Genomic DNA, 25,617 nt, shown 5'->3' on the forward strand with positions numbered 1-25,617 from the left:
AAAGAGTAACGAAGCTGACGCCTCTCAAACAAGTAGGTCCCTATTCCAGATTGGACAGCATCTTCTTTCCAAAGATCAGCTTTCAAATTTTTTTTCAGAGTTTCTATAAACACATGAGATGCTCATTTGGATCCCAACCCTAAATATGGGACCAACACCCTTAAGATTTCATTTATATCCACGCTGAGAAACCCTAAAGGGGTTTCTGCTTCGACCACTAGACCATGAGCAGCAACCCAAGAGCTAACGGTATCCTCAAGAATGAATGTATTCCGATCTTAAAAGAATGGCAGTTGCCCAAACTGTACATATTCTACCACATACTGGCAAATTTCCAAGATCCAAAACAGATGACTTCCAACATGCAAAATAAAACAACTCTAACATCCATTCATGTTACATAGAGCATAATGGATGCCTGGATTTAGTCCAAATAGGTAGACTTAGCACTACACCATTGTTACAGTACACATTTTAAAAAAGCCAACTGACTTTATTACTCAGCTAACATTATTTAAGCAATAATGCATAGTATTTCTATAATCTTGCTATATAAATGTAAAATCCAATTATGTTCCTATAATGGAAAAGATTACAAATATGTAAAAGGAAACCAAATTTCCTTTAGGAGAAAAACAACCAAATTGCTCAATGCCAACCAGTTTAAACCTATCATCCTAAGGAACACAAATATACTTTCTACTCAGTAACAGCGTATCATTTTTTTTTTACATGAAAATAAATCTGTCTTTGTCAAAAGTTTCAGTTTTGGAGCTACTTTATAATCAAACAATAAACAAATCTTATTGGGGAACACAGGGAAATATTCATGTCTAGAGTTATAACAAATTGTTGGTCAAATTCTAAGATGCTCACTTTATTTAGAGAAAAATGGAAATACTGGAGCCATTATCCTATAAACCATGAACAGCAAATAACCTTGCAGGAACAACAAAGACTTCCCTCTATTCCCTCCTGTGCGCCACAAAGCAGAGTAGCAAAGCTAATGCTCTGAGTTCCAACTAATAGTTCCATGAACATGGTTTCCAGTTCTGTCTCCACCTGTGAACAGTTCCCACAACCCAGGCCAGATCTCGGGCTGCTACAGTTTGGGTACCACAGCTTTTCATCTTCTCTCCTAAACGTTTCTGCTCTCTCATGTTTCACCTTTTAGTAACACAATCAAAATCCTCAGTCATGCCCTGACCGGTTTGGCTCAGTGGATAAAGCGTCGGCCTGTGGACTGAGGGGTCCCAGGTTCGATTCCGGTCAAGGGCATGTACCTTGGTTGCGGGCACATCCCCAGTAGGGGGTGTGCAGGAGGCAGCTGATCGATGTTTCTCTCTCATCCATGTTTCTAACTCTCTATCCCTCTCCCTCTCTGTAAAAAAATCAATGAAATATATATATTTAAAAAAATCCTCAGTCATGCAGCTGAGCACTTCTTCATTAGCTGTCTCTTTCTCATTCCTCTTGTTTTCCAGGCATTATTAGTAGCCCAGTCAGTCAATTCTATCTCAGCAATAGATCCACACAGGCCCTTTCCTCTCCATTATTGCCATCACCTTAATAGAGGTCCTTCCTTCCTTTTTATCTGTGGTACAACCATCCTTGTTTCCTTAACTCCAGTATTTTAAACTTTCCTGTTTTCTGTAGACCAAAAAACACACTTGTCTTTTCACATCTGTAATCCACAACCTGGCAGAGAACTTGGCACATAGTAAATAATCAAATATTTGTTGAATGAACCAATCCTCCCGTCTGTGAAAGCCAACAGCACGTTTCCCATGTCTCTGATCACGTCTGTTCTACCAGAATTATTTGTATATTTGAATAGGTCCCAATTCCCTATTTAGCTCCTTTGGGCCAGATGTGTTTAAGGATTCAGAATTTTTCAGAATTTAGGAAGAAAATACGGTTCTTAAAACATGAATTACATATTATGGAAGACCTCCAACACTATAAACAAATATGTGGTTTCTATATTTGACTAACCAGGTGAGATAAGGACAATCAGTTGCATCGTTAAGTTCTAGTCCGATATTGCCACCAATGAGTTATGAGAAAAAAACTCTCCATTTTTAGAGCTTTCAGTTTCTGGAATTGCAGATAAAAAACTAACTGTGTTCTAATTTTCAGGAGCAGACTATTCTATAGGCTATATAAAGCCTCTGATTCTTTCATCTTCTTTATGCCTTTCTCTCATCTTTCATTTCCTCTGAATTTTTACTGCTGCTTAGAACGAAACTGTTGCTTAGGGACCCAAAGGGTTTACAAGGACAACTTTTGGCTGGCTTCAATTAATAGTAATAAAATCATAAAATATACTACTTACTTATAAAATGTTTCAGTTATATCATATTATTTCTGAATATTTCCTCATTCTAAACAGAAAATACATATTACTCTCCATATAATAAATTTATTGTTTTAAAAGAAGAAAAGGCACCAATTTCAGCACTTTTTAAAAAAGGCAAGCATCTGATTCCATCCAAAGCTGTGCATTTTACATGGCTTTTAGCACTTATTCAACACTTACGGAGTCAGGCTACTATGGGTTATAGATCGTACTTGAAGCTGGAAATAAACTAATCCAGAGCTCTTATCAGTGTTCAACCCAAGGTCAAGTGGGAGGAGATATATAATTAGAAATGACCATAACACAGTAAGATAACGGTAGTGAACAACAGGCTCTGTTCAAAGAGAATTCAGAGATTGTTTCTCCATCTGATGTCTATTTTAAAAAATATATATATATTATTTTTATTGACTTCAGAGAGGAAGGGAGAGGGAGAGATTAAAAACATTAATGATGAGAGAGAATCATTGATAGGTTGCCTCCTGCACACCCCATACTGGGGATCTAGCCTGCAACCCAGACATGTGCCCTGACTGGGAACTGATGTCTATTTTTAGCTTTCCAACCTAATCCAAGAATCTCTAGAAAAATAAAAAGACAAAGGACAACCTTTATTCAAAAGGGTAAAACACCTGAAGGTATATAGGCTATCTAAAAAAGATATTCAGACATGTCCAGGCATTGAATTACATTTTGGAGTAATAAAAAAGGCAGAGACAAAAATCACTGTATTCCTGATATTATAATAAGTATTAACAGTGAAATAAATAAAACAGGCTTCTATCTTAACCTTATCTACTTAAGGAAACACTATCTATGGACCATAATGTTTTTAAGAGTTCTAAAATAATACTCCATAAGCCAAACATTGTCTCCAGAGGTAGAAATAAGAAGCTGCAAGTGAATATTCCAAGATACAACTTCCTTCCCCAAAATACCTCACTGAGGCCCTCTGGTTTCTCATGTAGATCAGGGCCTGTATTTCTCCATGACACATACTCTTGGCCCGCAGAAAACAAAGGAAGGGCTCTCCAGCCTCTCTCAGGTCATCTCAGCCGGGCGACACAGAGGCCACTGGCTTTCACCCAGTCAGCTCCCCTAGATGACCTGATTGGGCCTCAGGGAGGCCTAACTCCAAAGACACAGCTTATGACTTTTCCTCCTCCACAGCCAAAGCCACCCCTCACCCAGTACTGACACAGAACCTCACTAACTCTCTCTATATTCGGACTAATTGGGTTTGCAAAGATTCACCCCCCCCCCCCAATCCCCTCCTTGCCCGCATATGCATTCAGCCTGGAGATTTGTTGTTTGGATGCTGGGTGAGGGAGTTAACAGGGAAGATGTGCCTGATCCAAGATCTTTGGGTTGGAATGTGCCTTCCAGGCCACTGAGCCCAAACCCTTGTTCCTAGACTTGTTCAAGGTCAGTCACTCATGTAGCTCCAGTGACACCTGAGGCCAGCCAAGGTACACTGAGTAGCTTAGCCCTGTTCTCCTTAACCAGGCTCCAGTCTGCCAACATGTGAAGGCTGGGACAGCTAGCAGCATTTAACATAGGAAAATATTTAGCAATAAGTATTTAGCAAACATTTTAAAAACTGCTTTTTAGGGGGGAAAAAAGGACCTTAAGTGTTACCTAAATCAAATCATTCAATCGTCTATTTCATGTCATTAGGTGTCAAGATGCAAAACAGAGGTGCCAAATGGAATCACCTTCTAAGATACCATAAGCCAAAAGACCAAGATAGTTTCTGCTGCTGCCAGCTATTGCTACTTAATTCGGTGACATAAAGACTTTGAGAAAACAATAAAAAGAACTAAAAATAGTTGCACAGCTGAGAATCCAATCAAATAACAGGAAGCAGATAACCAAAAAAAATGGTAAATCTTTTCAGAGAAAGCTTTAAGATGCAATTTCTCTGTTAACTTGAAGAGATGGTAAGACCAACATAAGCCACAAGGCATCAATAATAAGTACTTATTAACAAGATTCCAATATACCCATTTTTTTTCCCCAGTGAAAATATAAGGAAAAATCCCTTAGGTTAATTCAAGGTCATTTTTCTACGTAAGCACATTTTCTAATATTGCCTACAAGGAAACTGTCACCAAGATAAGGGGAAAACCTTAGTTGGTAATTGAAACTGTCTGCCAAGAGTGAGTCACTTGTCTACTTTATAAATCCCTTCAGAGTTCTGCCAACAGTGAGACAGACAGTTCCAGCACCTTTTCTCACTCATAGATCTCATTTTTCTTCTTCACCAATATCTTCAAAAGTCCTGTGCTTTATATTTATTACCCAACTTCCAATATATTGTCATCCATTGGGATAAAATTGAATTCCATCACAGATACCCACAAATAAAAAGGGAAGGACAGAAAGATGAAAGAAAGGAAAGTGATGACACCTACGTTTACAGTGTTAATCTATGGAGTTACTTAGAAAAATATTAGACACTTTGAAATTTGGGGGACCAAGAGCATATTACATTTTTGGCTTCCTTTATACCCCTTCTGGATTAACGGCCTATAAGTACAAACGTCTTCCAGAAGAACAAACATTAAAATGTTAACTGTGGGTAGTAGAATTATACATCATTATTTTCTTTCTATATCAAACATTATACAATGAACATACATTGCCTAAAAGAAACAGCAACTGTTTCATTAAAAAGAAACGTGTTTATAATGAACCAAAATTAATCGAATAAAAGTTCAAAATGTTTTTTAGGAATGTGTAATAGATTATTTCAAAAGTTTCAGTTGATTTAGAGATGCAGTTTAATTTTTTGGTCTAAATGAGCATTTATTGTGATCTTCAGTTGTAATGAGAAATAATCTGATTTTCAAGGCATTTAAATAGGCACCTTTAAATAACAGTCTGATAATTAAGGTAATAATCCAAATTACTAATGTTTTGGGATGAAAAAAACAATTTTAAAATTGTCAAAATATGACAAAAATATCTCATTTGACCTGACAAACTTGCTTTATATGTTTAAGAGAAATCTGAAGATTAGTCAGAGAAGCATACTGCTAAGATGACTGTTTAAAAGTAGTAATACCGGTGTTACAATAGAATATTTAAAACAGGTATTTTCATTTTAATTGATTCCCTACATCTCCAAATAACACGTCTTTGGGTAACATGAAGCCTATTGTTTCCATTAAAAATAACTGACCTAAGAAGGTAGAATTTACCTACTTTCAAAGAGACAGGCTTTAACTATAACGAGGATACTTTATCTCTATTTACTAAGCATTACTTTAAAATATTTTAAAGTCAGGAATATAACTTACTCCACTTAGCTGCAACTTTCCCATCTTTAGTGATGTGCCACTCAAATACTGCATTTACTTTCTTCACCACCTCATGCCCAACATCCTTAAGACGACGGCCTATTTCCTCAAATACCAAGCTACTCTGAAGCTCCTCACCCTGGGAAAAAGAAAATTTAATTTTAAAAGTTATGTAAAAATGAGTCAAGGAGAAAAAGCATTACAAAATATATGTGCATTAAGGTGATTTTTCCAAAATCTACACCTAAATAAGGCAAACTAGTATGTTTTTTTTCTTTTTACTCCAGACTTCTTTCACACTTTCCTTACATTCAATCATTTCATCCAGAAATTCAGCCCTCTTAATAAGAAGCTCTTACTTTTATCAGAATTCAGAAATAATAGTTGAAAAGTAAATTAGGAAGTAGACAACCTATATTATAACTAACTTCAACAGGAAGATACAGGGCAAATCAATCAACTTCTATGGTCTTATTTCTTTATTTGTAAAATGGGATTAAATTATATGAAAACTGAATTTCTAGCTCTAAAACCTCATAAATTTTTTATCTTAGAGTCTTCTTGAGAGAGATTCATTTTCACTCATTTAAGATCATAGGGTAAAGGTATGAAGACATTGACATTACAAAATTAGTATCCTGGAGACAGAGAACATAAACATTTTTATTAAAAGTCTCAGCATGCTAACAGAGAATAACAAAAATGTTTTGCCCTGGCTGGTGTGGCTCGGTTGCTTGGAGTGTCATTCTGTACACAGAAAGGTCGCAGGTTTGATTCCAGGCACGTGCCTAGGTTTAAGGTTCAATCCCCAGTCAGAGCACATATGGTAGGCAACCATTCAATGTTTCTCTCTCACATAAAAAATGTTTTAATAAATAATACCATTGTTTTTATATTTGTATACAAAGCTTTATACAAACCTTTGTACCAAGAAAAGTTTTAGGATATTTAACTTTTTCATTTATTTTTCTCCAAAATATTGTTTACTTGACATTTCTCATTGAACAATTGATTTAGGTACTCTAAAACTAGAAAATTAATGATTTTATCTTGAAAGATACCCCAGTATCCCCTCCAAAGAATTTTTTTAAATGTACTTGTTGTCAAAATATTCTTTTTATTCTAAGCAGTTTTGAATCGATGTCTTTTAGTTCAAGAATTAAGAATCTTTCACAGCTCTTAATTTTCAAAAGTAGGCTGAACATTCTTAAAGTAATTCAACAGAAATTCATTCAGAAATTAGGAGGTGGCTTGGATACCAATTTTCATAACCTACCTCAGAAGGTGTCTTGGCTAAAACATCAGATGTTGGCACAAGATCCACATATGCATTTGAAATGACGATGTTTCCAGTTTCTTGGGCCTTATAAGGGGTACAAAAAGGAAAAATAAACCAGTTCACTCTAATAATTCCAATGCAAACATTTCATGTGAAATAGTAAAAGTTATTTAAAGAAAACTTACTATTTTCCCCTCATATAAAAAAGAAAATCCAAATTAAATGATAAGTTTATAAATTAAATGTCAAGATGAATAAATATGATAACTTACTGATTTATTAATACTACTGTTATTAACCTAACTGTAAAATCAACTGGAACCCTTTTAAAAATATGTTTGAGTAGGTCCCATCTCCAAAAATTCCAATTTAAATAATCTGGGGTGCAGCCTGGGCACTGGTACTTGGAGGACTTTTAAAAACACACAATTGTGTGTCTAATGGGAAGCAAAATGAGAATTACTGAATTGTTGAAAGGCAGAAGGCATGGTATAATATCCACATGAGGTAGAGGTAATCAAAGTATATTTCTGTAATACTGGTCTTTTTAAAGTATTAATTCTACTTCTTATTTCAAATAGAAAGTATACATAGCACAAACTAAATGGTTAAGTAGCCTTTTATCAAAATATTCATTACAGGAACTCAAATTCTAATTCTTAATACTTTATCTAAAATTATTTCAATGGCTATTCTTTCATAAAATTATGGAACTGCTAGAAATGTATAGGAAAGTATCTAAAAATTAAGGTAGCATTTATCAAAACTGATTTTTAACTATCAAGATCATTATCCTTTGACTACTTCATAAAAAAAGATCTTTCAAATTTGTTCATTTTATTTCAAATTATATCAGCGAAAGGTATGGAAAAAGACAACTTATAAACAAAATACACTTTAGTAAATTACTTTCTTGTAACCAAGCCAAGCATATCATTTGGAACATTAGTTTAAGATATTTCTTAAAATACAATAGGAAGGAAAGAAAAAAGGGAGGGAGGGAGGGAGAGAGGGAGGAAGGAAGGGACGGAGCAATGATTCTTATATATAACTAGTAGAAAAAGAGTACATCTAATCACTGTATATTAGAGATAATGGTATAGCCTGCTTATAGGAACTCAATAACTGGAAGTTGTTATTATTATTAGTGGTGGTATTTAAGCTACTCAACACAAGTCATCTATGCAATACTGGTACATGATCAGGCCAAAAATATCAGCCGGTCAACTGTGTTAACAAAAATGACCTTTAAAACACTTGTAAGTAAAAGGAAGGTTGCATGTCCTTTTAGTATTTTACTGGGGCACTGCTTAACAGCCTCATCCCCAAATTACTTAACTCTATAGGGAAATACACTTTTATTTGTCTTGTTATTTATAATTAGTCTGACTCGTGACATAAAGTGTTAATTTGTGGACTTCTGTGTGATTAAGATACATGTGATTTTTGTCCAGTAGAGACCATAACCATAAAGGATATGGTTTTACCAGAGGCCTGGTGCACGACACTCATGCACTTGGTGGGGAGGGTTTCCTCAGCCCAACCTGCGCCCTTTAGCAGTCCAGGAGCCCTCGGGGGATGTCTGATTGATGGCTTAGACCAGTGGTCAGCAAACTGCGGCTCGCAAGCCACATGCGGCTCTTTGGCCCCTTGAGTGTGGCTCTTCCACAAAATACCACATGCGGGAGCGCGTGTACAGTGCGACTGAAACTTCATGGCCCATGCGCAGAAGCCGGTATTTTGTGGAAGAGCCGGTGTTCTGTGGAAGAGCCGGTGTTTTGTGGAAGAGCCGGTATTTTGTGGAAGAGCCGGTGTTTTGTGGAAGACATGGGACCCGGGCTTCCCTCCAGCATGTGGGACCCAGGATTCCCTCTGGCCACCGGCAGGTACCTGGGACCCGAGCTTCCCTTGTAGCCCCAACTTCGCCGGGAAGGACGTCTGGCTAATTAGCATATTATGCTTTTATTATAGAGGATTATTCTTTAGTACATTAACTAGTTTTGTCTCTAAATCAGTAAAATTATTTTAGAATGCATTTCCTATTGGACAACACACTGTTGTTCTAATTCTGTTTTGAACCAGTTTTATCATCTTGCTTATTAGTTCCCTCATTAAGAAATTAAATACATTTATGTTATGTTTTCATTTAAATCTCTCTGAGAGCCACGTCTTTAATTTTTTGAAGATTACAATTTGACAACCTAACTGTTTGAGCCAAAAAGATAGGGTTGGTTGCATTTTCAGAACAGCTTTGTCACTGCTACATATACAGGGACCAGCGCCCGGAATGGCGCAACAACCAGAACAACCGGAACAATAGGTGGCTATGACGCGTATGCGGCAGTCAACCAGGCTGATCCGGGCCACGATTGGCCCCCAACACCCCGATTGGGGTTGGGGCTGGCCAGCCAACAGCCCACGGCCCCTCCCCTCTGCCAGCCCAGCCCGATGGGTCCCCATTGGGGCTGGCCAGCCATACCACACCCATGCACAAATTTGTGCATCAGACCTCTAAGTTAAAAATAAAACAAAATAAAATACAAGGTACATAGGCATCTTATTTCTAAATAAAAGTTACCACTGATTATACAAAGATTTTATAGTTTTTTGTCTCTTTTTTTTTGTTTTGGTAATAACAAAAAAAAGTTAATATGGAACAAAATTATAGGACAGAGTGAAGAGGGTAAAAAAAACAATATTCATACCTTGGTTTGGAAATGAATTCTATTTCCTTCCTTCCACATCTCAGTTTTTAGAGTTTGTCCTGGATATACTGGTTTTGCAAAACGAGCCTTCAAAAAAATGAGTTTTGGGGTTGAAAATGTTTCAAAATGCAACTTTTCTACTTGTGAGAAAAAATTGTGAGGGAAGTCAAAGAGCATACAAGGAAGAAAAGACAGGTTTTAAATATAGTTAATTTTATAAAGCAATAAAAATAATATGATAAAATAAGTAGAGAAAGAATATAGTTAATATAAGCCAATTCTTTGTGTTTCAAAGTACAGAGTCAATAAATAGTGTTTAATCCTGGAAAACCAAGAAACAGGAACATAATTATATTAAGTAGTTCTATGTAGATAACCACTAAAACCGTTAAAATAAAATCAAAAGCATGAGAATAACCAGTACTATCAAAGGCAAGGCATCAAAAAAAAATGCATTTTCATTGCTACATGGAACACAAGCTGATAAAAGCTTTGGGAGCTATTTTATACTGTACTAGACTTTTTTTAAAGTGTATCCTTTGATTTACACTTATGCAAAGATATTGTTCAGAGATAGTTTTCCTTGTAATTTATAATGGATGAACACTTGAAACCACTTAAAAGTACAAAAACTAAATGCTACCATCATATTGATGTAGGTGTATGTTTATTAGAGTTCAAATGCAGCCATTTAACATTTTCAATTAAATTATGTCAAATTACAAAATAGTGAAAATAATTTTAAGGTGAATCTCAAGTTTTTCTTAAAGCATATATGCTACTATATGTATGCAAATTATTTTATAAAACAATCTGATTAATATGTTAAAATTATAACTATATGATACCCTTACATGAAAAATGTGTAATAGAGATAGTTTTAGCTACAAAGAGAAAACAGGTTAACTGCCAAGTCAATGTAATAAAAATGTTTATTACTTCAGTACAGTACTTATTTTTTAAAAAGTCTCTAAAACTTGTTTTTTTCTCTAAAAATGAAAAAAACATAACTAATGTTCAAATTATGTAATAATATGCGTGTACCTTAATTGCCTTAAATCTTGACACGTCACTGTCTGCAAACTGCTGCAAAACATGCCTGGCAGAAAATCCAAATGTACATAATCCATGTAATATGGGCTTGTTGAAACCTAAAAAGAGAGTTTAGCTAGATATGGACACATTTCATGTTTAAAAACCAAGAATAATTTAGGATTTCAAAAATATAATCTTCAAACTACATTAGAATGAATTATACCTTCTATTTTAAGCAACATGGAAAATATTCTATAAATAATACCTCCTGGATGGAAATTATGAAATAAAGAAAAAATAAGGAATGTTAGAGATATGGGAACACAAAGCATTGTTTTGTTTAGCTTGGTTATAACCATGAAATCATCCTGATGATTTCAATATCCATGTATATAGATAATCTTTCAAAAAACTAAACTTTTGTGTCTGGCTCTCTCCTCCAATGACCTTGACCTTAATGATAACTCAGACACTAACTCACATGGTCCTATCCTAGACCTTGCAGTAGCAGGAGCTTCCTTCCACCATAATCTCAATTTCAAGTACACCATTTTCGGAACATTATTCCTACCTTTCAATATCCTTTGCATAAAAGTATTATGAGAGGGCTATTTTTAAAATGTTACTTAAACTACAAGTCATAGTAGCAATGTCTTTAAGTCTTATTTAGATAACTGAGCTAATATTTTTTCATTGGCACGTAGTTTAGCAACTCACCTGCTAAACCAGCAAAGTTAGGATCAATATGTAATGGATTCCAGTCACCACTGAGACGGTACAGAGCAGCCTGTGCAGAGAAGAATTATAAATGTAACTAGTTTCTAGTGCTTTCTTAGAATACATTAAAAGAAAAACGGGAAATAGGGTTGGTTATTGTATATGAAATGCATTGTAATGTACCTAATTGAAGCTTTGATTAAAATATAACTATTTCTAGCCCAAGCTGGTTTGGCTCAGTGGATAGAGCATCGGCCTGTGGACTGAAGGGTCCCAGGTTCAATTCCAGTCAAGGGCACATGCCCAGGTTGCGGGCTCGATCCCCAGCAGGGGGTGTACAGGAGGCAGCCAATCAATGATTCTCTCTCATCACTGATGTTTCTATCACTCTCTCTCTCTCCCTCTCCCTTCCTCTCTGAAATCAATAAAAATATATTTTTTAAAAAAACAAATAACTATTTCTAACAAAAAAAAAAATTAACTCTAAAGCAAATTTTTGTAACACCTGACATTGAAATCAGTTGAGAAGGATTGTCAAATAATAAGAAGGGGTGCCAAGAACTATATCTATAACACTGTTTACCACTACTTAAGAAGAAATTCACAAAAAGAAATCCATCAATCTACTCTCATTAAAACACAATAAAGATAAGGTAAATGTTTACAGCCTTTTCTAACAAAGCAAAATGTATGCCAACCTTCTAAATAGAGTGTTTTAAATCAAATGCAAAATGGTCAGGAATCTCTGACAAATGATGAGAGCTCATTATTTATACAAAAAATATTTGTCAACTTAATATTTGTCATGCAGCAAAATAGCCAACGCTGCTAAAAGCTAACAAAAAGTTCTACTCGTCTGAAAAAGTAAAAGAAGAAAAATTCCTCTACTGTGTGTAGAAATTCAAGCCTTGGAAACTATTTAGTTTTTCTTATCTAAAGCAGATACATTGTATTATTTCAGTAACCCAAGAATAATAAAAGAGCATTTGTGGTTTTTCTGCACTGTGAAACCTTAAAGCTTTTTCTGTTCTTTAGTGCCCTAAAAAAACTGATTTTCTATGAAGCTTTAATTGAACATTCTTAAGAAATTTATTAGAAACAGACATTACAGAAACATTTAAAGGCAAAAACTAATTTGAAGAAAAAAAATATTGTTCTCTCCATCATCCGATTATATAGTGCAGAAAAAAAATACAATTATATACCAACCTTAATTCTTTCTGGCTCATGAAATTGTATTTCTATCTGCCAGAAAACATAAATCCTGAAGAAGTGCTCATATTCAGTATATCAAAATTAGCATCAAAAAGTAGTGAACTTTATAAATAATTTGCTGTCATTACATGCTCATTCACAGCGTAACTTCGGAGCTTTGCCTATTCTATTGTATCTCTGCATGGTTAGCCTCCGGGCCGCTACAGAGAAGAATCTTCAGGTCTCCGAAAAATAAAGTTGTTTTTCTCCTCTTTGTGCCTACTTTTTATTTCTTAAATAAATCTTTACATGCTCACAGAATTTGTTACCTGATAAGGCATTTTATATCCACCATCAGAGAACAAATTATTTATGTCAAACAAAAGAGATTAAATCACCTACCCCTTCTAAGATGCTTTATTTTGCCTGTCCCCTAAAATTAGAATAATATAATCTGATTCCAACCAATGCAGCTCAGCTTTCCTTCTCAAAAGAGACACGGATGACTAAAATTTGCCTTTTTATTCTTTCTACCCTGCCCTCTAAAGCTCTTATGAAATTCTTCACTAGTAAGCATGGCAGTCTTCCTAAGGCAAGCGCTCCATCGCCAACAAAGCACGATGCTCTTTGAAGAGACTAAGGAAAAAAAGCCATTTTATATTATATTTTGATACCTAGTAAAGAAAAAATTGGTAAGTAAAAATTTAGAAAGAATGAATTCTAACCACACAAGTATTTTATATATTTTTTATTATGTTGAAGGACACAGGCACTACTTTTAGACTCAGAAAATTATAAGGTGTCAAGAGGTATAAATTAAAAAGTGTCAGCAATCAGGTGGATTTAACACTTTAAAAAAATACAATCTTACCTGATTAAGTGAGGTGGTGTCTGTAAGTACAGCATCGGGATGTCTATTAGGTATGGCTACGGCTTCCTGAAATAAAAAAAATATTGTATGTTAAATATCAACAAAGTAACTTTTATTCTCTTAACCCAAACTGGTATTTGATAATCAACTATATTTTAATATAATAAAATCTGCAAGTTGGATAACAAGTTTTTTTTTAATACTTTATGTTCAGGAGATAATGTTTAAAATTTCATGACTGTTAGCTTCCTCTACATTATGATTTCTCTGTTTAATGAAAGGAGTTATATAACCAGATCCATTCTCTAGACCACGGAGAAGAAAAAGGTGAAGATTGTTTTCCAAATGCAAAAGATGAGGATAGATATAAAAATCAGACAATTCACATCTAAATTGATTTAATCTTTAAATGCACTTTACTAAGAGTATAGATCTCTTTGCATTTATAGCCTGTTTGGAGTTGGTTGAACTTCTTGGATGTGTAGACTGTTTTTCATCAAAGGCATTATTCCTTCAATTATTTTTTTCTGCTTCTTTCCCTCCTCTCACTCTGCTCCTCCGTTACTTGACCATATCCCATGTTTCTCTGAGGCTTTTCATTCTTTTTTCCCTTCAGCTTTTTTCTGTTCTTCTGACACATGCTCATAGAGAGGTGGGATAGATAGACGTTCAACCTTTTTGATTCTTTCTTTTGCCAGTTCAAATCTGTTGAGCCCCTCTAGTAAATTCCTCATCGCAATTATTGTTCTTTCAGCTGCTGAACTTCTATTTGGTTCTTTTTTTATATATTTTCTATTTATTGACTTTTCTCTACTTGATGAATCATGTCATCATGCATTGCTTCTACTAGCAGGGTTTACTTTAGTTCTCTGAATATATAATAGCTGCTCTGAAGTCTCTTTCTGTTATTAAATCCTCTCATAGGTGATTTCTGTTGCCAGTTTAATTTTGCTTTGTTTTTCTTATCCATGGGTCATACTCTCCTGTTTCTTTCATGTCCTATTGTTCTGCTGATAACGGGACATTTTAGATTACATATTGTAGTAACTCTGGATACTAATCACCCTCCCCTTCACAGCTTGTTATTATTAACGTGCTAATTATTTAATGACTTGGCTAAATTATTTTAGTTAAGTCTATTTCTCCCAGAGTGTGCGGCCCTGATGTTGCTCCTCAGAGGGTGCAGCTTGCCCTGGGGTGACAGTGGTTTTAGTAGGGCTCTCTATGCTAAACTGTCTGCCTCTTTTGGAATCACGCCCAGCTGATGGGCTCCACTGGCTGCTAGATGACTGCTCTATTATTTTCAACAATGTTTTGGGGCACAAATTGCTCCAAGGTCTGATCCAATTACAGTCAGGCATCTTTATAGGGGTAGTTAGTCTTTGGGACCAGTCTTAGAGATGTGAACCCATGAGGACTCCACTTAGCTGTCTCATTCTGTGGTTCTCTCTGGTACTCTTCCACTAGGGCAGAGGGATCTGGGTCTGGCTGCACCTGCCTGAAGTGAAGCTTCTACCACGCTGAACCAGGGAGAGAAAGGAAGGAGAGAATCATGGCTCAAATGCCAGATTCTCACTGTTCTTACCAAGATATAGATTTTGAATAGATACTTCTTCATTTGCTAATTCCCTTAAAACAATTCCCAGAAACTTTATACATTCTTTTTTTTTTACATAATTTTTACCAGTTATGATTGTTTCACTGGGGAAAGGGTCAAAGGAACTCGCACATCATCATTCCAGAAGCAGTCTGTCAATGTTGCTTTAATAATACTTTATCTACTCCAGAAGAATATTACAGTATAACTTTATTACCTCACATAAATTGGAAGTCTAGGTTAAATTAGTGTGAAATACAAGTTCTAAAACATTTTTAGGATAAATATGTTTTTAAATAGAATTTGAGAACTACAGAATAACTAGAATTGTCTTATGTAAGAGAAATGCTAAAGCCATTTAATGAATGAATATTTTAATTTCCACAAGAGTCTCTTGTATGTGTTAAGCTTTTCTAAAGACTTTTGGGAGCTACAAAGTTTGTATAAGAAAGTAAAAGCATACCCATAATTATCTCAGGTACATTATACTTATCTCAGCCAGACTTTGCTATATGTATCGTATATTAGATATTAAACTATACAAACATAAACAGCATTTCAAATCCAAGGAACATATTCTGATTCAAAGAAGTGTGGATTACTGAGCCTCTACTACATGAAATTACACACGTGGTAAAATGGTAAATTTAAGATACAGATCAGGATCCTTAACTACACATATACTTTACTTATAAAGTCATAGTCTACCTTGACTTTATCTGAAGTCCGTTTTCCACCAATGCCTCCAGAGCCAACAAGGAATAGGGAGAACTGATTATAACATATAAGTTCCTTCCCAGAATAAGAATAGACTGAAAAGTAAATGGAAAAAATGTTTTAAGCTGTCAAAAGACATAGCGAATTAACCAATATATGATCAACAATTCCTTTAAAAGTTAAAAAACAAAATCCAATTACTGAAAGGTTTTATAATTTAAAGATGTCTAAGCTTGGTTACGAGCCATTCATTTTAATTCACCAGTTTCTGGAAGACAGACACAAGAGGATGTTCACCAACCCTTACTTGACTATAAAATAGTAGGTTCTCTCCCCTCTTTCTAAACCTCCCCAACTTTCATATTTTAATTCTCTCCACCTCAAACATTTCAAACAATCCCTCTATAAAGCGCAGGTAACCTCACACTCAACCTTTCACACATTCTGCAAAAGCACTCAAAAAGAGCCTGAAATGTAAAAGAGGAAATAAGTGAGACTGAAAGTATAAGCTTCGGGAGGGAGGGATCATGGTTATTTTGCTCATCATCATATTCCCAGCAATTAGAATAGTACCTGGGACCAAAAGAGGCACCTGATAATGTTTATTAAATTAATTAACGAATCAATGACTACATGACAAGTGAGCAAGTTAGTAAACAGGTAAGCAAGTAATAAATGAATGTAAGACAGCTGTCCCTCTTTCTACTGACTCATTTCCTAGTGAGAGTTTAAGTATTATCTGTGTTTCCAGCTCTAGAAAACTAGGAACATGATTTTGAACTGCATTAAAGAAAAAATCCAACTATAACAAAAAATAAAAAGGTCATAGTAATTTGTATTTAAAATAAAAACTTTTGTTTATTAAATAAGAAACTGGGTATTCTATTTCATTTATACTTATCTACAAATTCTAATACATTATTACATATTACCAAGCTATAGTTAAATAAATGGAGTCAGTCAAGAGAAAATAGTAAAAATTAAGGCTAAGGTTACTGTAGAATTTTTGTGGTATATTACATTTGGTAGGATGGCGAGAAGACTAAAAGATAACTGGGGGAATTACAGCCAAATACTGGCCAACGTCTGGAATGACAATAAACTATGAAAATCTAAAAAAAAAAAAATATGAAAATCTAAAAAAGAGAAATAGAGGAAAAAAGAGAGGAAGGGGAAAAGGAAAGATAATCAACATATGATGACATACTGAGTTAACAAAAACAATGTAGTGGAATATTTAAGAGCATCAAATGTTCTCAATATATTATTAAGTAAAAACAAGGCAAGTCCAAAACAGCAAATACAGTATAACCTCCTATGTGTTTAGAACAAAAATGGTATCACCTATATTCCAAATATCAGATAATATTAAACTTTCCGCTGCCCTTTATTCCCCAAAATTTTTGACAATATTTATTTTGTTCTTAAACTTTAAAATAAATTTTAAGCAGTGTTATCTGTAGCTTATGTTTAATTATTAGTATTTCAACATTTATTAAACTATTATAATCTTTTTTCCACTGCAAATAAGATGTGGCTATAATGTTTAAACCACATTATGAGTTCAATAGGCTTGAAAGTGCAAGTTTAGGGACCTAACTACCATTTAGAAGAGTGATCCAGGTGTCAAATATGTTCCAAGTTCCAAAGAGCTAACAAAGAAAACAATTTCTACAATATCGCCTAATTACCAATGGAGAGCTGTCTATGAATTCCTTCCTGTCCAAAACTAACTCCAGCAAGTATAATTCTCCTTACGTTCTCCAAACCAGCCACAGTTCTCCCGTGCTTTGTTTGTATCGTCTCAAATCCCCTGAAGTGGCCCGTTCTCCCTACCCTTATCCTAATCTACTCCTTCTTACCCTCCTTCCTTATTTTCTAAAACAGCTTCTTACTAATCACTTCTATGGTGAAGTACTATGTTACATATAAAACCTATCAATCTAACAATTATTATAAGAACTGGAAATTAGTTACCATCGATAAGAATTACTAAACCGGATCCTTTATCTAGGACATCAGCAACAACTGTTTCATTCCTTAATGTTCCTAAAATGAAAAGTAAAATAAATAAATAAATAAATAGATTGTTTTAAAGACCATAAGTAGTAGACTGTGTTAAAAATAAGTTATTATATTAAGACATGAGAGAATTTAACATAATTTCCACTATTATAAGTTCAGCAAAACTAAAAATTATGATTTAAATTATTTTCATTATAATGCTAAATAATTCAACATTAGAGGCAGTCAGAACACTTGAGTCACTAAACTTGAATCAGTAATTCTGATAAATTAGGTTTTAAGAAATAATACTTTTCAATCATTCAACAAACATTTGTGAAAGATATGACCAGTGCCATTTACACCATTCCTTCTCAAATCTCTACTCTATTGGCTTCAATGAGACTGTTTCTCTCTAACCACTCTGTACTTTTACAGACTCTTCTTTCCATCATGGCAATGTCTTGATGGATCATCATTGTCTGGGGGTGAACTCATCTTTTTCTCAAACCTGCTTTTCTCTTTTGTTCCCTATGTAAATGAATGGTACTACCCACCAAGGTGTGCAAGCCAGAAACTTGAGCATCACCCCTGACTCACAGAGTCTAAGTAGTGTCTACACCTGAGTATGCGGAGAATGGTAGAAGATGGATTCTACTAAAATTTTGTACTTCATCCTTAAGTCTGAGGTTTTAATAGGGAAGTTACAAACACATCTGCATAAATCTCAAGGGAACAAGAATGGAGACAGAGAGAATACTTAAGAGAACAAGAGAAAATGGCCAGTGGTTCTCAACCTTCCTAATGCCTCGACCCTTTAATACAGTTCCTCATGTTGTGACCCAACCATAAAATTATTTTCATTGCTACTTCATAACTGTAATTTTGCTACTGTTATGAATCGTAATGTAAATATCTGATATGCAGGATGTATTTTCAGGGGTCACGACCCACAGGTTGAGAACCGCTGTTAAGACTAAACAAAGAAGTAGAAGTGGAGGTGGGCAGAAATAGGATTCAGATGTACCAAAGGGAGAGGACCAGCGAACTTGGTAAGTATCTGGATGTGGAAGGTGGTAAGAGACGCCAAGGATGACATCAGATTTCTCACTTTTCTAAATCTCTCTGAGCCACCCACTTGTTCCATCCTTCTACCACCTTAGTGCACGCTACCGTCATTTCATCGGAAGTACCACTACAGGCTTTTAACGAGGTGCCTGCACATCCACTCTGACCAACTTTAAAACATGCTCCGTACATGTCAGGTGATTTTTTCCCAAAGTCAAATCTGACAATGTAATAAAGTGCTTTTCCCAACACCACCACTATCTCTCCCCACCAGTCCCATAAATATAAAATTGCGATAAATACAAAACTCCCTAACATGATCTGTGTGATACTATTCCCTGCCAACACCACCAGGCTCTCCGGCCACCCTGGCCTTCCTTACTCCTCCATTATCTATGCTTCTCATATTTTAAGAGCCTTTACACAGGCCCTTGGATGTCTGGAAAGCTCTTTCCTTCCTTCTTTGCCTCACTTCATACCTAGCTGAAATCTTCCTTTAAAATCTCTCTTCATATCAGTTCCTTAAAGAACACTTTCATTACCAACCCAATAATGTCCAAACTTTCTATTTTAAGTTCTAATGGTATCATGTATGTTTCACCTATAATGTTTATTACAAGTAGTTACAAGTAATATAATGTAATAACAGGTGATTTTGATGTGCAGTCAGATTACAAAATTATCTAAAACTGAATACTGTGCCTTACAAGTGGCAGGTATCCAGCAGATATTTGATAAATGCAGCCACCACATACTGTGCACTACAACTGATAAAAGGGACTATGTGAAACTTAAGCTGTACCACTAACACTGAAAAAAAGCCACTCAGCTTTAAGCAATAAGAATCTCATAATTTCTTTAGTAAAATAAGAATACTGAGGAAAGAGTTAAAGTAGGATTCTAGCTACTTGCTGACTTCTACATTATATAAAGTGAAATGAACAAGTAAGATATTATTGAGAAAAATACATGATTAAAGATACAAAAAATTCTGTATCTTTTAACATGGTTTGCTTTATGAAAATCAGCACCAATATAAATACCTGAGAAAAGAATGAAGAACCATGTTAATAGGAATCATAACTGATTGTACACAATCACCAAGTTAGAACATATGCACAAAAATGTTCCTTTCATTTGTTAATAACACATACATCAACAGAAATAAATTATTAGCATTTTGAAGTAATTTATTAAAGGAAATTATTAAAGGACAAAGTTTAAGATAATCAAAACAGGTACTAGTTAATAGCAACCTAGTCTAATCACTGACAAGTGCATAAATAACTTGTGATAAGCTTTATTTAGGTCTCTCTATGCCAATTTAACACACTGACACAGTTTGGAAGGTTAGTTAAAAAAATAAAATTATGATGTGGTTACAGGAATCAGTATATCAAGAACTCACCTGTTCTGGGAAGTGGTTTATACAACTCCAAGTACTGCTCCCCATGAAGAATCTATGTTAGGATAAGCAAAGTTTTATTAGCAGACTTTCTTTTTCCACGGGTATCGTCTGTGGATATTACTAATCAAAAGTGACATTTCACTGTCCACATGCTCACATCACTACTTCCCCCAAATTAGTTGTCTCAGTTTGGCTCCTACTTCTTAAAAACATGATTCAGAAATAATCAGTCCCCCAATCTAAAACCTGTCTTTTGGAACAGAGAAGATATCTTATATTTGTGTTTTCTTGACATTCACAAATCCCTGTTGACTGATAACTATGGATTATTTGCCAGTGGAGACACTAAACTAAGCTGTACTTCCAGTGCTTGGAACATAGTGGGTCTCCAACAACTATCTATTGAATGAAAATGAATTGGCAACCGCTAGTAATTTCAGGTCACACATACCAAATGCAAATAACTCAACCAAAACACACACATAAACCTCCAAAACTATCTCTAATAATCAAAGCGTAATATGCTAATTAGACCGGACATCCTTCCAGACGACCTTCCAGACGAAGCCGGGGCTGCGAGGGAAGCCTGGGTCCTGAGTGCCAGAGGGAAGCCGGGGCCGGCAGCCAGGGGATGGAAGGCCTAGCTTTGCAGGAGTTTCATGCGTCAGGCCTCTAGTGTTCAAAATTAAAGTACTACCAATGCCAATATTTCCTTAGTATAATATCTTATAAATTATCTACAAAGAGTAGATACTCAGGACACTGTAACTTCATAGCCACTTAACCTCCAAATATATGTAGGAAAACAATAGGACAGGAAAAACAAAACTTGGCCCACATATTCCAAAGACCACACTCCACTGCCATGGGACAGCTTAATTCCCAGTCTTCCTCAGAACCCAGAAGAGGAAAAAGGGTTAGGTGGTTGGCAGTGCTGGGAGGACAAATGAAGGATGCCTTACTGTATCCTAAGGCCTGGAAACTCAAGGCTGGGAAGACTGGGGTTCAAATGCCAAGACAGCCCTAGCTGGTTTGGCTCAGTGGACAGAGCATCGGTCTGTGGACTGAAGAGTCCCGGGTTCAAGGGCACACACCTCAGTTGCAGGCTCCTCCTCGGCCTGGGCCCTGGTCAGGGCATGTGGAGAAGGCAACCAACCGATGTGTTTCTTTCACATCAATATTTCTGTCTTTCTCTCTCTCTTCCACTCTTTCTAAAACTCAATGGAAAAATATCCTTGGGTAAGGATTACAAAAAAAAAAATTAAAAAAAATGCCAAGACAGCTATCATTCCAGGCCAGAGGTTTTGAACACCATTTCCGATTTCCAATCCCTTTCAACTCTGAGGGACAATTCTGAAACATGTTTGTTTGCTCTTACATTAAGCAAACAGAAGAACTGTTTGCAGCAATTACCACGGGAGAGTGACTAAAACAACAAACTGCTTGGCACACATTTCTCAACTCCCTCTCAACTTCATGAACTACTCTTAATGAAATAAGGGAATTCTCCTAAGTTCAACACAGCAATGGGATAATGGAACCTCCAGTAAATGGGTTCTCCAATCATGGAGTTGCAGAAATGGTCTCATAGCTCTGATTCAACAACTATCACTAGGCTCATTCTAAACCAGCCGTGGGCAAACTACGGCCCGCAGGCCGGATCCGGCCCGTTTGAAATGAATAAAATTTAAAAAAAAAAAAAAAAGACCGTACCCTTTTATGTAATGATGTTTACTTTGAATTTATATTAGTTCACACAAACACTCCATCCATGCTTTTGTTCTGGCCCTCCGGTCCAGTTTAAGAACCCATTGTGGCCCTCGAGTCAAAAAGTTTGCCCACCCCTGTAACCTTACTCCAAGGAATAAAATAAACCCCACCTCAAAAGCTTTCTCACAGTTGTTCACGCCTTCCTTTTTGAAACAATTTATTCACTTTGCTTTCCAAATACCATATTCTCCTGATATTCCTCATAACTCATACCTTACCAGCCATTCCCATGCAGTCTCTCTCACTAATTTCTCCTCGTCTTTTCAACCACTACACTGCAGGGTCCCTAAACTCAAGATCTTCTCTACATATACTCACACATTAGGTAATTTCATGTCTTTAAATATCACTTAAATGCTACAAACCCCAATTAGACCTTACCCCCAAACTCTAGATTCATATGTTCAACTGCCCACTTTTTAACTCCACCTGCATGTATGATAGGCATCCAAATCTGTTGGAAAACAACTGATTATCCCCACCTTAAAGTAACTACATATATCTATTTTATTAGACATAGTAATGTCATATGTAATTACTATACATATTAAATATGTTGTATATAATTAATTATAAATAATATGTATACAGGGTGGGACAAAAATAGGTGTACAGTTGTAAGTGAAACAGAGCTTATTCTTATATTGTTATTTAATAATTATTGTATTATTTTTCATATGAACAACTGTAAACCTACTTTTGTCCCACCCTGTATATTATCATCCCAGTTGTCCAGACTACAAACCTTTATCCTTGACTTCTTTTTACCACCCTCATATCCAGCCTTTTGCTTGAATTATTATAGTAGGCTCCTAACTGGTTTCCATGCTTCCATGCTTGGCTCCCATATAATTTATTCTTCACAAAGTAGCGAAAATGAGTGAGTGAACACAGCCAGCTCATATCACCCCTCAGTTCAAAGTGCTACTAATGTCCCTACTCATTACTCAAGAGTATAAACTGAAATCCTTACAATGACTACAAGGCTCTCTTCTTCCACCACTGCCGCCTTCTCACTCTACAGCGACACTGGCCCCCTTGCTCACTCTACAGGTATATTGACCCCTTTGCTGTTCCAAAAATAAGCCAAGTATACACCTGCCTCAGGGCCTTTTACACTTGTTTTTTCTGCCTCGAATACTCTTCCACGGGATAATTGCCTGGCTTGCTCCTTCCCCAACATCATCAGATAATGATGATCATATCCACTTTACAGATAAGAAAACAAGCTTAGAGAAGTTATTTACCCTTGGTCAGACAGCAAGTAAATAGTAGAGAGAGAATTAATAACATTATGTCAAGGTTATGGGACTGAACATGCTGCTTCTTTTTGTTTGCCTTTTCAACTACTAACCCTTTTCTCTGTTATTCTTAAAAAGAGTATCAAAGGGGGGGAAGGGGAGGCCGAGGGATTGTTAAGGGCGGGATAAAAAGGAGACATATGTAATACTCTTTGTAATACTTTAAGCAATAAAACAATTAAAAAAAAGAATATCAAAGGATATGCTAACTATTCCTGAATCAACCATTATAAACTGTTTTACTAATATACACGCACACATAAGGTATGATATTTATCAACCATATTTAAAGAAACAGAAAAATAACAAAATAAAGGTTTCTTATTATGCATACCTTTGCTAAGTCAATTGAAAGGCCAGGAATCTCTACTAAGTCTCCACGCATTACAGATTTCTGAGCTATAATAACTCCAAAGGTAGGCAAACAGGAGAAGTCAGAATGTCCTTCATAAATAAACTTCAAATCCTTTGGTTCCTTGACCGATGCTCCCACTCCGAGAGCATACATAATAGTTTCCAGTTCCGTGTAGGCAGAAGAAAATGAAGGAAGTGTGTAGCCAACAGCTTCACCCTAGGGGGCAATTGTAGGAAATGATTTTTGCACTCATCTTTAAAACTTCAATTTTTCAAAACTATTCATTGCTTACATACCTACTTTTTTTTTTTAAAAGATGTGATTAAAATATTATTTTAATGAATTTAATGGAGTATTATAATTATTTCATGATATTTAATTTTTTTTTTAAATAGAAACCAATTAGATAATGTGTGGAAAAGGACTGCATTTACAGGTAATTACATTTTTATTACTTGCTAACAGTTAGTATGTCTTGTTTTAAATTTTCCTATCTTTGAAGCTGGAAAGCCCTGTTAACTCAGCAACTATTAGCTACCCAAAAATAAAAAATTAAATTTAAAAAACCACATATTTATTATAAGTAGGAATAGTGAACTGCCCTATAATATCTATACATAAAAATTCACTGTAAACAGATGAGCAAAACACTGCTTAATGCTTGTAAATTAGAATGCCTCATTATGGCTTTACGTGAAATGAGATTTTACCTGAAGTTCCTTCCTAGGAATGTACCTTATCTAAATGGATGTTGTAGTTTTCTATTTAGTGATAATATGCCTAGCTAATATGTAAAGCATATATGAGGTATAAAAGAATGATGCCCAATTTTCAATCACTCCTTCAAAAGCAGGAGTCGCCAAACAATGCTGAGAACTAAAAATGGTTTTTACATTTTTTCGGTGGTTAAAAAAAAGAAAATCAAGAAGAGCATGTGTTAGAAATAGTATGTGGTCCAGAAAGTCTAAAATATTTTATTATCTGGCCCTTTACTAAAGAAGAATGCCAACTCCTATCCTGAAGTAAAAGCACACTTATAAAATGATCACATTCTCAGCATTTAAATTAGATGGTTAATTTTATCACTATGTCTGTCCTGAGTCACAAAACACCAAAATCACATGTGTCAAACAATTTACTTCTTACTATTTATGCATTACAAGTTTTTTTTTTTAAAGGATAAGTACAAGAGATTGTAAATCAGCAAACTTCATGAGCTATAATCACAACTCTATTAGAATTTGACACAATGCGAGGCTTTTTACTTGCAGCCATGCTGAAACATTTCTAAAAATACGTACCTTCTCTCAAAGCTTTCCCTTACAAGAAATGACTCAGAAGAGGCACTATATAAATTAGCCTTTTCTAATAAGTTAGAAAAATAGTGACTAACGTAGGATTATCAATGCTTCTGGGGGGAAAAGACACCTAGTTATACTGAAGAAGAGAAAGTAAAGGTTACATTTAATATTTTAGCCTTGTGTTCAAATTTTATAAATATTTAGTAAATATTTTAAGAAAAGTTTTCTGGTCACTTATCTTTCCTATTAAACAACAGATGAATAGCTTGGAAAATATGTTTTGTATGAAACAAAAGAAAAAAGAGCAGGAAAAGGTCTCCCAAGAAGGCACAGCTTTAGGCTTTTTTCCCTACTTACAGATCCTGAGGTGGCTTTTGATGATGCCGCATGGCTGGTATGATTTGCTGAAACTCCTCCATCTGAATCTATTTTACTTAGAACTCCGATTATACTGCCAGTTGATTCTAAAAAATAACAACAATAATAATGCCTTTGTTAAAGATGTGACTAAAGAAAGCTACAATGTGCTACATCAGCAACTTTAAACCTTTTTCATCTCATGGCACACAAAATCTCATTACTAAAATTCTGCGGCACACCAAAAATATACTTTTTGCCAATCTGACAAAAAAAC

The 25,617-nt window shown here is 35.3% G+C and overlaps 1 protein-coding gene across 2 annotated transcripts in view; it reads right to left on the reverse strand.

Annotated features, from left to right (window-relative positions):
* HSD17B4 (hydroxysteroid (17-beta) dehydrogenase 4) overlaps positions 1-25,617 on the reverse strand; it is a 71,250-nt gene that overhangs the window by 9,847 nt on the left and 35,786 nt on the right. For both annotated transcript variants that reach the window (XM_006755253.2, XM_015558442.1), the window contains exons 12-22: positions 25,341-25,447; positions 23,662-23,898; positions 20,257-20,308; positions 17,754-17,825; positions 15,768-15,871; positions 13,463-13,528; positions 11,398-11,467; positions 10,690-10,796; positions 9,646-9,732; positions 6,938-7,024; positions 5,662-5,800 (exon numbers count right to left, since the gene is read on the reverse strand). In XM_006755253.2, coding sequence (XP_006755316.1) covers positions 5,662-5,800; positions 6,938-7,024; positions 9,646-9,732; positions 10,690-10,796; positions 11,398-11,467; positions 13,463-13,528; positions 15,768-15,871; positions 17,754-17,825; positions 20,257-20,308; positions 23,662-23,898; positions 25,341-25,447 — 1,128 coding nt within the window. The remainder of the gene's footprint in view (positions 1-5,661; positions 5,801-6,937; positions 7,025-9,645; positions 9,733-10,689; positions 10,797-11,397; positions 11,468-13,462; positions 13,529-15,767; positions 15,872-17,753; positions 17,826-20,256; positions 20,309-23,661; positions 23,899-25,340; positions 25,448-25,617) is intronic.

The sequence above is a fragment of the Myotis davidii genome, unplaced genomic scaffold, assembly GCF_000327345.1.
Source record: "Myotis davidii unplaced genomic scaffold, ASM32734v1 scaffold130, whole genome shotgun sequence".
NCBI classification, from domain to species: Eukaryota; Metazoa; Chordata; class Mammalia; order Chiroptera; family Vespertilionidae; genus Myotis; species Myotis davidii.